This window comes from Oxyura jamaicensis, chromosome 11 (assembly GCF_011077185.1).
Source record: "Oxyura jamaicensis isolate SHBP4307 breed ruddy duck chromosome 11, BPBGC_Ojam_1.0, whole genome shotgun sequence".
Taxonomy (NCBI): domain Eukaryota; kingdom Metazoa; phylum Chordata; class Aves; order Anseriformes; family Anatidae; genus Oxyura; species Oxyura jamaicensis.
In genome coordinates this window covers 17,136,757-17,151,039 of record NC_048903.1, presented here as the reverse complement: position 1 = coordinate 17,151,039, position 14,283 = coordinate 17,136,757, and the positions used below count along the sequence as shown (strand labels likewise).

The 14,283-nt window shown below is 35.1% G+C and overlaps 1 protein-coding gene across 4 annotated transcripts in view; it reads right to left on the bottom strand.

Moving 5' to 3' along the window:
• CDH13 (cadherin 13) overlaps window positions 1–14,283 on the bottom strand; it is a 475,482-nt gene that overhangs the window by 153,654 nt on the left and 307,545 nt on the right. The window contains exon 1 of one of the 4 annotated variants that reach the window (XM_035336426.1): window positions 7,760–7,860. The exons of the other annotated variants lie outside the window; for them this stretch is intronic. Coding sequence (XP_035192317.1) covers window positions 7,760–7,829 — 70 coding nt within the window. The 5' untranslated portion in view covers window positions 7,830–7,860. Of the gene's footprint in view, window positions 1–7,759; window positions 7,861–14,283 lie in introns of those variants that run through there. 4 annotated transcript variants of the gene reach the window in all.

Here is a 14,283-nt window from a genome sequence, read left to right as displayed (position 1 = left end):
TAGATAGAAAATCTCATTCTTTCAATTACTTACTTTTGTAAAGGAATTTACTGGCTTCTTAACACTATCTTAACACTAAGACAGCAATTATACTCCTGTCCCAGTAGGCTTTAATCAAAAACTTGTCATTATGCTACAGAAACCACTTTAGACTATTCTGCTACATCTAAGTAAGGTATGCTGGCATCCTTCCTGATTAAAAGGTAATATTATTATATTTTAATAAGGTCTCTCAGTACAAGGTCAGTTTTCCTTGACTGGAAATGCTTTTTGGGACAGTGGTCCAGAATTTCTGTTGATTTAAATCAGCCCAGCTCTACTAAAGCAAAGATTCATATTAAGTGAGGCTATAGAATACAGGAACGACCTTGAGACTCTATTTTTGGAATACACAGTATTACACTGCCTTTATTCCTTTTTTTTTACGTTCCTAATTTCTCACTTCAGTATATGTGAAATGGAAGAGAACAGCTAAAGGATGATCAGTGCCTTTTCTATACCTCTGCTAACAGCTAAAGGATGATCAGTGCCTTTTCTATACCTGTGTAAACCCCTTTCTTTCTTGCTACCATTCACTTATATAAAAATCTGTTTTCTCACAGGGATAATGAAAATACACCAACATCCACTTTAGTCACTGCCACCTTCATTTCTTACCTGCAATTAATATGAACTGGTTCTCCATTAATTTCATGTTACAAAACAGGGATATAACTGAAGCACCCATCTTATTCTTGATTCTGTCACCGTGGTTGTCATCAGCTACATCAATCTAAAATTAATCTATATAACCCAAGGGTGCTTCAATATTATAAAAGTAGCAGTCTGAATGAAAACAGAATCAGACCTCATAATGAGGGGGCAAATCTTGCATCATTTCTGGCTTTTCTGTAGAACTGGAGTGCACACTTATTCTAATGTATCATTTCATCTTTGCATTGATTTCACAGTCAAGTCCTAGCTATCTGCTCTATTAAACATCTGAAAGTTTTTTTTTTTCTTTTTCTTTTTTCTTTTTCTTTTTTTTTTTTTTTCTTGAGGGATGTGTTTCTTCCTTAACACAGGACCTTCTAAGGTGAGTTTCTTTTTCTTTCCCCTCCTACAGATGTACTACTAGATAAATTTGATTGCTCTCCCAGTGTCTACTCTATTGAAGTTATTACAGTTACTTAAATTCATCCTGTCCAGATAATATTTTATAATGAACTTCTCCCCTGCTAAATTGCAATAAATGATTTAGGCAACTGTTCCCTGTTCTTTGTCCAGAGAGTTGTATTAATTCCACTGCACTTTTCTAGATAAATCATATCAAAGATGCAGTAATTCCTGTTATGACTACAAACAAAAGTGGAGTATTTGATTGTAAGGTTTTGAATTTAGTATTGAACAAATCCATAGAGGATTTTAAGGCATGCCTTGGAAAGATATCCTTTACTCTTAAGAATGATTCATTCCTTCCCATACATTCTTCTGAATGACGTTCAGTAGCTTCTCACAGTCAAGAAGCCCGTACGCAGAACGGATAAACACCATCAGTTATTCTGGACAGCTACACTTTGAATTGGTCAACCTTTCAATCAAGTCCATAGCTTCAACTCATTCCCTAAGAGCATTCCAGAAAAGTAGCTGTTAGAATGTTTTTCAGCCATTTCCTCATCTTGAGATTGGAATATCTCCGTACAGAAATCTTTGCAGCTCCACTCAAAGTCCTCTTTTTGGTTAAATTATATTTTAAAGCCACTGATAGCTGAATTCAATATACGATTCAAATACTTTAAGAGTATGCTGTATGATTTTAAAGCAGGTCTTAGAAACTACCTTATAAATCACAGGTTTCAAAAATCTATACACACTATGTAACAAGAATACAGTTTGATGCATGTCATATTTTCAGTAGTGGCCTTGATCTTCTTTCCTGAATTATATCATTAATTAAGCCTCTAAGCACAGCAAATTTGGGCTTAGTGTGATTCATTTCACTTATTTACAACCATTTTTAGGCCATGTACCTTGTCTTCTACACTTTTTAATAGTTCCTGGAGATGTACTGGTGATTTTGGATGAAATTTATTCCATTCCAAACTGAATATTTAAGAAAGGTGAGGTGAAGCATCTTTAGAAGGGATTCCTAACTCTGGAGAAAATCTAACCTCGGAAAAGATACCAGACTCCCAGGTCCTTAAAATGTCATACCAATCCTATTAATTCTGCCCATCATTGCAGATGTAGAAAACGGGGATAGAGCACCATGATTCTCCTGTACTTTTCTCCTAGTATCACACACTCTAAAAAGACTCTTTCCCACTTTATGGAATAAAGGAAAACATGCTTGTATGAAATGTATCAGAAGTCATGGCCCAGCTTTCTGCTGGACTGCTTTCCAGTCTGCACTGACTCTTGACCCTCAAAAAGTGGAGGTCTGCAAGGATTAACAGCAGGCCATGGTACTTACTTGCTTAAAATTGATGCATCATGTTAAGAAAGGACCTCAAGCAACAAATCAAGTTATTTTAACTTTGTGTGTAATTGATTTAGTATTAAAAGGACTACATTATGTCCCTGCAGAGAAAATATGGGTATGGAAAAGGTTCTGTATGTCATAAAACATCTAAATATTGACTGTGGAACTCCTTAATGTAAAATTAATAATTAAGGATAGAACAGCTCACTATATATCACTGCCAGCAATAGGACAGCTAGAGATCATAAAGAGTTGGTGAGCTATGTGCAAACATGGCGCCACCAAGTCACAAGCTTAAGTATATTTATCTATAACCACCTACACATTTTTGATAGCCTTTGTGTTTCTGTGATTTTTTTTTTTTTCCACTAACTTATAAGAAATCTTAATTTCTATGGATGTGAACTGTAAATTTTCCAGCTAGTCAACTAAGTCAGGGTCAGTATTGAGTCATAGTTTTTGTCTCTTAGATGACTGCTAGTATCTTTCATTGACACTGTTTATGTACAGCAAAATACCTACCTACAACAATTGTAAGCAAGCCACAGCGACTTATATCCACGGATTATGTATCAAATTTGAAAAATTGTAGCTTAAATTCATGATAGATCTTAAAAAACTTAAGCAGAGACAGGGATTCCAACAGAATGTACCAGTGTCAAATGAAGTTATTCTATATTCTTATTATCAGAAATGTGTTAGATGCAAACCCTTTTTGTGTCCCTGAATTTGCCATTTATTCAAATGTACTACTTTAATGAGAGTTTTTTTTTTTCAGTTTGTAATTTCATACCTTTCATGTCACCTATGAATACTCCACTGATACTAATCCCAGCAGCATAATTACGTATAGTGCATTTTGTATCCCCATAATAACCTGATCTGACAATGATCTTTGCAATAAATATATCTGTTGACACAGCGTAACTCAATTAAAGCAGATATTTCGTTAAAGCAAATAAAAGGCATAGTCTTTTATAAGATTTTATCAGCTATACTGTAAAACAGAATATCAATAAAGTTTAAAACATAAAGAACAAGTCATGTATACTCGATGCAAGCACTGACTTTTCAAACTAAGATCTGGTGACAATATTGTTATATTGTCAAAAATACAGAAATACATATATATTGTTATTGTATATCCAGTTGTACCCCCAGCTTTCTGTGCTATATTAAGAATGTAATGGTCTCAAACAAAGCTCTAAAGATACCTGACACTTTGTTCCTATATATATTTTCTGATTTCTTCAGACTTTTCTGGTTAATAAAACTCCATATATATTAAAATATACACAAATATTTGCCTGAAATAGAATATTATTTAATAACATAGAAGACTTTGTAAGGTGTCATTACTTCTCTACATTAAATACCAGGGATGATTTCTGCCCTTTGAGTGATTGTAGTTTGAGACTAGATGGAACTAGAACCATAAGATACATTCAGATCTCATGTTAAAAGCATCCCAGAATGAAAAAGCTCCTCTGATGTTCCATATAGCTTTTGTATTTAATAAATACAGAACTTCTGTATTACATGACTGCCTCCATAGTATGCTATTCTCTCACTTTCATGAAATACTGTAACATACTAACTGATACTTTATCTGCTGGAGTAAAACATAGAAAGAACAACTAAAATTGAAGTTGATAAGCTATCTACAGTAAAAGGAGAATCTTCCAGAAGCAGGTCCTATGCCAACTTCACTATAGGCTGACTTCCTGCCACTCAGATGCAACATTTTCAAGAACTGTTAAATGTCCTTCAGTCTAAGAGTTCATGAACAAAGCTGCTTTTATTCATGAAAAATGAGAATTATAAAAAGGTTACTTTGGTGGCAACAGTAATACTAGAGTATTTACATCATTTACATTGACATTTGCATACAGAAATAACATAAAGCAGTTTCTAGCAAAATAATTATTCTGCCAATTTGAGACTGGAATAGGCTCACCCTGGTGCCTAAAAACAGTCTGAGCCAAAATTCTTTTTTTTCCCCACTTCTGTCTGGGAATCTGCTGGTAGTGCTGAAAGTAAGAGTTTAGCTAGAAGCAACATTCACACCTGGGTTCTCTACTAAATAAAATGAAAAGAGCTGCCATTTTCTACTTAGACTCTATCCATAAATCAGGTCTTACTTTTGCAAAATTAGCAATTAGTACAGAATGCAGAAAAGCACAAAGTTTTTTTCTAGCTCAGCACTCTTAGTGGTAGTTCATAATATTATTCTGTTGCATCCCACTTGCAAAACAACCTGGTTATGCTAGTTTCAGAGCGATTTTATCACATCTACATGTAGAAAACTAAATTGATAAACATTCTGTTGGCATATCAGTTACGAACCTATGGTGTGGGTGTGTATACTACCTGAGATCCACATACAGATACTTCATGCTGCTTCAAACAATAACATTCCCATGTGCAGGCAAAAAGTTATATCATGAATAATTTAATGTAATTGAATGTAGTCTTCAAATTTGATTTTAAAATGTTCGTTTTAAAATAATGCTTTCTCCTCTGATATAGCAAGGTCTGGGCACTGGCATCATGAAGGCATTGCTTCAACAGGATTTGAATGGAAATGGTTCAAAAGGGCACCAGTGCGCAGTAGTTGGAAAGTAGTCAGCAAAAAGTAGTTAAGGAAAATTTTCATCCTCTAGTTGCGTGCATGTTTCTAAAGCAGTTAGATCTATGTATGATCCATCTACAAATTAGTTTATTAGATTATGAATTAAGCACAGTACAGATGTTTATAAGCCATAATTAAAATCAAACCAGTGACCCTCAATTAAACATTTATGAAACATTTATACATAACTTGTTAACCATGTATACGGCATTTAGATGAGAACAGAGTATAAATGATGACTTTCAATTTTGCAGGCAAACTTTACAAAGTATTTTCATTTTATCTTCTGTCCTAGTTTCTGAATGTGGAAACACTGATACCGGATACGTGGCAATTTCTTGCAAGTTTAGATTTCTTGATAGTGGCAATGACACTGTGAATAATAGTGCAGGTGCAATACATGTTCATAAAAGTGAATGAAAGCTTTAAGAACTGACAGTATATACATTCTTAAAACTAGAATCTAAATGTACTACTGTGAAGCAGAGATAAATTTTAATATACGTACAATTAACGCTGGCTGTGTGGTTTTCTTTGGCAATTTCCTTTTGAATAATACCATTTAAATATGCAATGTAGATAATTGTACATATTGCACAAAGATACACGTGGTAATACATACACGTTAGATTTATAGATCCGGGAAAATGTCATACATAAATTAAAAGTAACTTCATTTTAATCTGCTTATCTCAGTGCCAATGAGATTCAAACGCAAATTCTTTTCATTGACATTTTCACCTGAGTTATCCCAATTGATTTGGATCGACTCAGATAATACAAAAAAAAAAAAAAAAAAAAAGAAGCTTATCACCATTTCTTAGCTCTGGTAGCCAGTGTCCTCCCCGTGTCCTGCTTCTTCTGCATCTCCAAGATGCGGAACAGCTAACTGATTACACATAATCTCCTATGGTCCTACAGAAAAATGTCCCTACAAAGTGCAACATGCTTCCCCCCTCTTTTTTACAAAAACAAACAAACAAACAAACAAACAAAAAAAAACTGGCACTTATTTAGTGCTCTGTTGACAATAAGACAAAATATACTTGTCCAGTGATGGAAAGAGCAGTTATCAAATTTGAAGGGAACACTGCAAGCTCTCCTTTCATGCTCTTTTGATAAATGCCAATACTACTCTGGACAGGCTGGACTAAAGATTTCACCCATGTTTTACACAAATCCTCAACTACTCATCTTAATATCAGTTAGAAATCACTTTTTTTCACCCCTTTTCTTTCTGTTGCAGATTTTGGGAATAACACTGAGACCTCACACTAATTTCACATTGATTACCAGTAAGGCATCAAAGTTTTTCCACTATCGACACACTGACCTTTTGATACAGGTTTTCACCTGTGAGCCTGAAGATAAGATTACAGAGACCATCAAGTATCTGAGAAATTCAGGTCTTCACGATTTCCTTTTCCTGAGTATATATAATATTATCTTAACCACAAGCAACTGCTCATCATACTCATCATACAGGTTGTTCAGGACTTGAATTCTTACCTAATCAGCCAGCTATGGTAATTTAAAAAAAAAAAAAAAAAAAGCATATGCTTTTTAAAGTAATCAGTGAAGATATAGTATTCATACTGCTCCTGTTTTGCTGCATACACCAAAAGCAATTAGAATTAATGAAAAACAATATACTAGGAAGTGCATCACAATTATTACATAGAAGGAACAGAGCATCATTTCTCCTCCTGCTCTGAAAATACTTTCACTGAAATCACTGAAAATTGAAATGTGACATTACAATAAATAAATATATCCTTTATGCAAAAAGGATGTATTTTTGCAATTCTACTGTACAGAAGTGACAGTATTCCTTTTTTATAGGGTTTATTCAATTAGAAAATTTGAAAGATATACAAATACATAAGGCAATCAGACACGAATAACTGTGAAATGTAAGATATTGACTTTTATGTTCAAAGGCACCTTAGAAAGTATCGTAAGTAAAATTTTCATTTAATGTTTTGATTCCTAAACATAGTAACAGAAACACAATTACAGAAGACTAACAAATGGAATTTAAAGAGAAAAAAAAAAAAAAAAAAAAACAACAAAACTGATTCCTCCAATTTGTTTCATGTAGGCAAATAGACAAAACCTAAACAAAAGATTTAAAGATCCCCCCTCCCTCCATAGGAAAACAGCTTCATTTGCATAATCTCCTACATATCTAATCTTCCTTTATGATACTTTTTAATGTTTTCCTGAACAGCAAATTCCCTACAGCCACAAAAAAGTTCTTCTATACTCAGTAATGAAGCATTTTTTTAAATCACAAAATGAGGACTTGCAGAGCAAATATCCCTGGAATCCTACTGTAGGACAATATTAACTCCTCCCTTTAAACAGAATCCATATAAATAACATTTATGCTTTTGTACTAAAGCAAGAAAGATTTCATGAGATAGGGATACTTGTGCTTATGACTAACCACCTGACAACATTGTTAAGATTGGTTGAAACTGTGAAAATGAGTCATTTGCAATCTCTATGCTTCCTGTCCTTAATGGAACAGACAAAAAGGACTTGGAACAGAAATCAGAGAAAAGATGACAGCAGACAATTAATTTTACCTTGAGCAGGAGTTTATGTGAAACACGACCCCAACTACTTCACTAATTCATGCTTCTAACAAAAGCTATTATTACCTGTCTCATAACACTTGCACAGCGTTGTGATGTTCAGACTTGGGCGATTCATAGGGGAGAACAGCATCATACCTGCTACTAGAAGAGAACGGGATTTGTCTGTTATACCTCCCTCATACGTACTAGATACTACCTACGTGCCAACAATGCAGGGGATAATGCAGAAAAAAAAAAAAAAAAAAAAAGTACTTCAATGGTGAAATGGTCTTATAAAGAAGCCAAAGCAAATGAAACTTGATATCTTATAGAAGGGAAAAAACTTTCAATGCTGTGACAGTAGAAGACCATTCTTCTTGTATACTCAGAAAGCTTTGGTAGATATTTCAATTTCTAAATTAACAATTCCAACCACTTTCTAGGGAAGTATGAGTAACAGGGTGATCATCATATTCCTAGAGTTATAGTAGAAGTGAGTGATCTCCATCAAGAATTCTTGTGATGGCAATATCACAAAAAAGATGGGGAGGAGATGGAAAAGTACATTTTGATTCATCAACAGCTGCAGTATTACCTTTACAGAAAGACTGTAGGCAAGTACAATTCTGTGCTAAGCCATTAGTCAGAAGTACTCCTAGACCTATGCCCAAGACCTCCTACTACATCAGAGAAAGTCAGAGGGCACTGTGGATGTATGTTCAAACAGATGTAACTAAATGGAACTATAAGATTGGAAACTAAGGGAGACAACCTAGAAAATATAATAATGCTGTTGATTCTGAAAGAGAAAATTATTCATCCTTGCATGTTTTTAGATGTTATTTCATCATATAAAAAAGGAACGAATGAAAAGCTGTTGATGGTGATCAATTCAAAGAGTGTGCAGAGTCATACTGCTCTATGAATCACTGCACTTTAATGTACTGCACAACTGGTTAGTGGTCTCTTACTGTACTGCTGGGGAGTTACATAAAATGAAAAATGTTTATTTTGTTATGTACAACCTATTCAGAGAGTGCAGGCCAGAGGTATTACAAGGAGAAACAGACCTCTTGAAATACATCAGTACAAGACCAACAGATAATAAAACTGCCATCATCTTTCCTGTCCTTGGATATAATGAAACCTGCCTTGTCAGGTTTCAACCACCTTTAAATGTTAAGTAACCACAAAATTTTAAGGTCCTAAATTTAAATCTGCATTAGCAAGCAAGCTGCCTCCCAAGTACCCTCTACATAAATATTGCCAGGACAGTGACACTTCTGCCATGTATAAGTCTTTCTCTGAACAGAGGATGTGATGAGAGGTGTTGTCTTAGGATCCAGTTCTTTGAAAAATAGACTATACTTTATTCCACATTAACACAGCATAATTATTGAATAAATGTTACTACTGCTGACATCGGTAATATTATCACAGCAAGCTAATCATAATTTTCAGTTTCCACATTTCCAATTTGTTCCATTGTTTATCTTGCAACTATACAAGCTTAAAAGACTTGTTAAAAAAAGTCACAGAAACAGAATACAGAAAACAGATTGTCAAGTTCAAGCCTATATCATTATGCTGTTATATGTTCATTCTCACCAGATTACATATGTGGGAAGGTGAATGTTTATTTTAAAGGTATTTCCAATAAACTATTTTTGCTGACACAAGTCCAGATTTTTCTTTGCTTCTTTCTCCCCCTCTACAACAGGCTGCAGTGACCTAAAGGAAGTGCATTTATGAAGTCTGAGACTCACTAGAAACATTGCAGCCCCACAGTGCAGACTGTGCTTTATACTCAGCTTCTGCTTGAAACCATAAGCAATGCTTCTTTTTGTCTACACTGTTATTCTTCAGATCAATGATGTTCAACTGTTTTTTAATTAAAAAACTGTAAAACAATGTGTTCTTCTTCTGTATACGCAATACAAACTGCTCTAAGAAACACATATGAGAAATGAGGCTCATTCTGAGCCTCAATCAAACATATGATCTAAAAGGGCTGATTCAGCTTTTCTTCCAAACAACAGAGAAGAAACATACTTGATTCTCAGCTGTATCAAGCTAATACTAACAGCTTTTCAGGAAACAAGGGCAGAGATTAAGATTCTCTATGTGTTTTTTCATTTCCCCAGTCAAAGGCAGGCTTATTGAAAGCAACCTCCATTCAGCCAGGTGTCTCATAAATTGCTCTTGTGGTGTATCACAACTTGTATTGCCTGCTTACACCATTAAAACATTCCTTGTACTGACTGTAATAGCGATAGCTGTGCCAGCAGGATCTTCCGCAGTTAAATTCACTGTACAGGTCTGAACCCTAAACCAGGTATCTCATCTAACTTAAGAGGTTCACTATAAAATGCATAGACAATTCAATTTGCTCTGAATTCAAAAGCAAACAAGCTACCTTTCTTCTCAGAAAAACAGTACTGGTTTTATCTGACCAATAAATCTAACTAGAAGAAAGCAGACAAGCTTTGAGGCACATATGTCTTACTTCGAGGATACTTTTCAAATGAGTTTGGTGCCCCAAAGCTGTCTTGTTTCTGGTTCTGTTGGGCAAATAAAAAGTACTGTTTTTGCCTTACAGATATACCCTACTCACACTCTTAGACCATCACAACCACAGACTTCCACTGTGCAAGAAAACGCTTATACTGAAGCCTTTAGCCAAACATGTCCTGTCCTTCAGCTGTGAACTAGGCAGAATATATCCTATGTGGTCATGGGGGAATGTAGCAGCAAAATAAATTGACTGTTTGTAGTTCACAGTAAATAATTGCATGCCTGTGCCACAGAGATGGAACTTGCAGCCCAAACCAAGACAGAAGAAAGGGCTTTTGACTGAAAGACTCTCCTAAACCACAGGCATGAAGGGAGCAGCTCACACATCCAACCGGCAGCCCATGCCATCGCTGGCCTTCGTTTCCCCTGTGCAGAAAAGATTTTGGCACATAGAGGAGCACTGTACTGCACAGAGCTCTATAGAGGTTCTATGGTTAAAACAACTGAAATTACATTTTGATTTCATATATAACATGAGATAAGAAACATTTGATTAACTGCTGACTACTCTTTGTAATCCTCCTGTTTAGCTCTTTTATCAAGACTCATTTAATTGCATCTGCATGAAAAATCACACAGAGCATAGGGCAGAAATAAATATTTTACTAATCTCATCCTTTTTTGTTTGTAAACTTAAGCAAGAAGACTAGTACTGTGTTTCAGAGAGTAAATCTACATAATATGTGTGATAAACCTCCGAAGATGATTTAACTGATGTTTGTTACATTTCCTACTATGTCCTTGGAAAACCTGTCTGTATAACAGTACTATATATATATAATATTTTCTGAGGCTGACGAACTAGCTTGTTTCCAGTAAAATGACTTTCCCTTGAGAGGAACATTAAGATTTCTTTAATGCAATCTTCATCCATTACCATTGATTATAGCTTCATTAAATATGAAAACGAGGATTTACTCTTTGCAACAGATATCACTTTCTGCATAAGAGAGTAAACATTTTCCTCTGTATGCTTTGCTCTGCGAGAGAAGCATGAACAAATATTTTATTTATGTGCTATTTTGAAGGAAGAAATTGCCTGTAGCAAAAAACTAAGCACAGCTCACTGACAAAATACGCGCTTCTGGGATGAGGGTGGAGCAACAATAATAAAGTCTGGAACACAAAGCACTTGCAACCCAGGCACCCTCTGTAGCACCAAGGGGTTAAATGCACCTAATTATTCATTAGTGAGATAAGATGATGAATTACACTAATCCTTACTTGTACATGAATCAATACATTTATGAAAAGGCCGTTTTAAGACACAAAGGTATTTCAGTCACAGTGTAAAGCTAACTGTTCAGTCAGTTTGGTAATAAGAATGAGCTCTGGCAGGTACAATGGCTTAACCTGCATGCATGGAATACATATAATTTAAGAGAAAACAGCAGAGAAATTACACATTAATGTGTTAATAGCACGTGAAAAGCACTAAAGATTATTACTATTATTAGTTTTCTTGCAATGTTGTTTTTTGGAAATGTCTAAGTCAATTATGGCTTTGAAAAAAAGAAGGATTTCAAGAATCTTCTAGAATCAAGAAAACATCACAAGAACACATATTACTTATTCTAATTAATACACTGTTCTATAATCGATATTTAGCATGTGAAGCTTTGAAATGCTAGGTTCCAGGTACAAAGGCAACTGTTCTGCCATACTACCTGAGTTGCCCACCATCAGGTGAGCAGGCCTTGTGCTGGCTTCTTTAAATCAGTTTACTCCTGGTAAATGGTATGGTGTAAGGAGATATTTTGAAGATCACATTCAAATTCTCCCTCTACAGCTTTTGCCCACATTGTAAGTAGACAAATTCACCAAATACTTGCTGTAAAGTGAATTCCCAGTTTCCCCATTTATCAAGGAGATTTTTTAAAGGGCTGATCTATAACCCAAGGGATCAATTTGGGCAAAAGCACATCGGATCAATAAAGTAAGGAAGAAAAAGCAAAGGAAGACAGGAAACTGAGAGAAATAGGAAGACATTACTTTTAACAGGCACTGCATACAACCCCTTGCAAACAAGAGCTATTCTCATGAGCAGGCAGTCTCTCTCTTGGCTTCTCTCTAAACCAAGAAGGAGCACACATTTAATACTCATGCAGTTTGTTACCTTTGCATCAAGTGCCAGACACTGGTTTCTCTCTTAGGGCTAAGCACATTTCTATTGTTATACATACAATTGCCCTCAGCAGTTTATTAAGGGGAAATATGTTCAAATATATCAGAAAATATGCCCATCTCTTGCAAGAATAATAATTTACATGATACAATACTGATTTAAGCACTGATATTCAAATAAAGATACCCAGTCTCTTTACTGTAAATACTTGGCTCTCCACAAGAGGAAGGCCATTTCCTTCATGCTTTGGTCAAAACCTAAACAAAACCCTTAAGAATTAGCTGGGACATAGCAGCAGTGATACCAGATAGATTATTGTGTCCACTGTCATGCATTTTTAATTAATATTTATGAATTCATTTTAAAGGAGGTAGCTATGTATCACCTATGATACATGTCCCTGGGGTAGCCAGTGCTGAGGCAGGTAGACCAGCAGTCACTCTAAGGTGACCCTGGGAGCCAGATTCTAAACAAAGGTTTTGTCTCACCTTAGATGTCACAGACTTTGTGCTGGGGTCTCTCTAGAACTTGCTAGCATAGCCAGAGGGTATTTCAGTTTGCCACTCATGTAAAAAGCTGGTATTTTACCCTCGGTATCCTATGGGATAAAGAAGCTATACAAACTTGAAAACATACAGCAAGAAGTTAATTTCTTTCAACGCTATATAATAAACTACACTTGAAAGAAAGTGAAATCATCCTGTCAAAAAGAATACAGGTTGTCAATCTACAGCATGTCTTTGAAAACAGACTGTAATAAGCATTGTGAAAAAGCATCCCATCAGGAGGACTGTCTGTGATTAAAAACAGTGCAATGGTATCTTTGAAATTCCTCTTTATTCAGGAAAGAGAAGCCCTAGAGAACACTCAATACCAACATCAGTGGGCAAAATTTAGTCACTTTCTTAAGGCCTCGTACTCGACCAGTTCCCCTGTTTTCAAAGAAATTACAAGAATAGTGAAGTAACCTTATTAAGCACCAAGCCCCAAGGTGTTAGTTGTAGATACTCAACAAGTGGTCATCGTGAGCTATCTACTATCGTGCATGTAAAATATGCTTCTTTGTTGGCTGTTTGACATCTAGAGCACACGGATGACCCCTACTCTCTCAACCTTAAGTGTTCCAATAGAAAGGAAAAAAACAGACCAAAAAAAAAAAAGTAGAGTGATTTTTATTTTCTTGCAGTAGGCCTATACTCACTTAGAACAGTCTATGCGTTCTGTATAACTTTGGGTCAGCACAAAATAAGAGAAATATTCAGGTGATACAATCAATGGTTTATGACAGCATCAACACTGAAGTCAGCCCACAGCATTCCTACATTTACGACTTTGGGAGCAGAACTCTAATGAAAAGCGTATAACTTCAAAATGTTAGCGAAAACACAATAAAACCAAAATAAATCTCATCACAAAACTGACATGCCAAATATTTTACCAATTTACTGAACTATACAAAATTCTGCCTTGGATCTGTCACAGGAATGGGTCTGAGATAGAGAGGGAGTGATGAACTCATAGTATTGATCCATGTAAGATTCTCTCCTTATAATTCTCATGAGGATTCACAAAAGCTAGCTTATTTGAATATAGAATAAACTTGGCAAAACATGTCAAGCATATTCTTAATTTATAATAGCTTTAATGCAGAACTGAAATGCAGCCGTTAAAGTATTTGTTTATGGTTGGTTCTAATACTTTTTTGTTTATTTTTGTCAAGGATATCCTTCTACAACTTGCTCATATCTACCATGAATCAACAATGATTAGCATTAAAAGAAATACAGTATTTATTACACAAATGCATTGACTGTCTTATTTCAGCCCTAAAAACAAATAACATAATATTTAAATATATTTTTTTCCTCCACAAAGGTACATTTCTATGAAGTTTTTTAATGAAATTCTC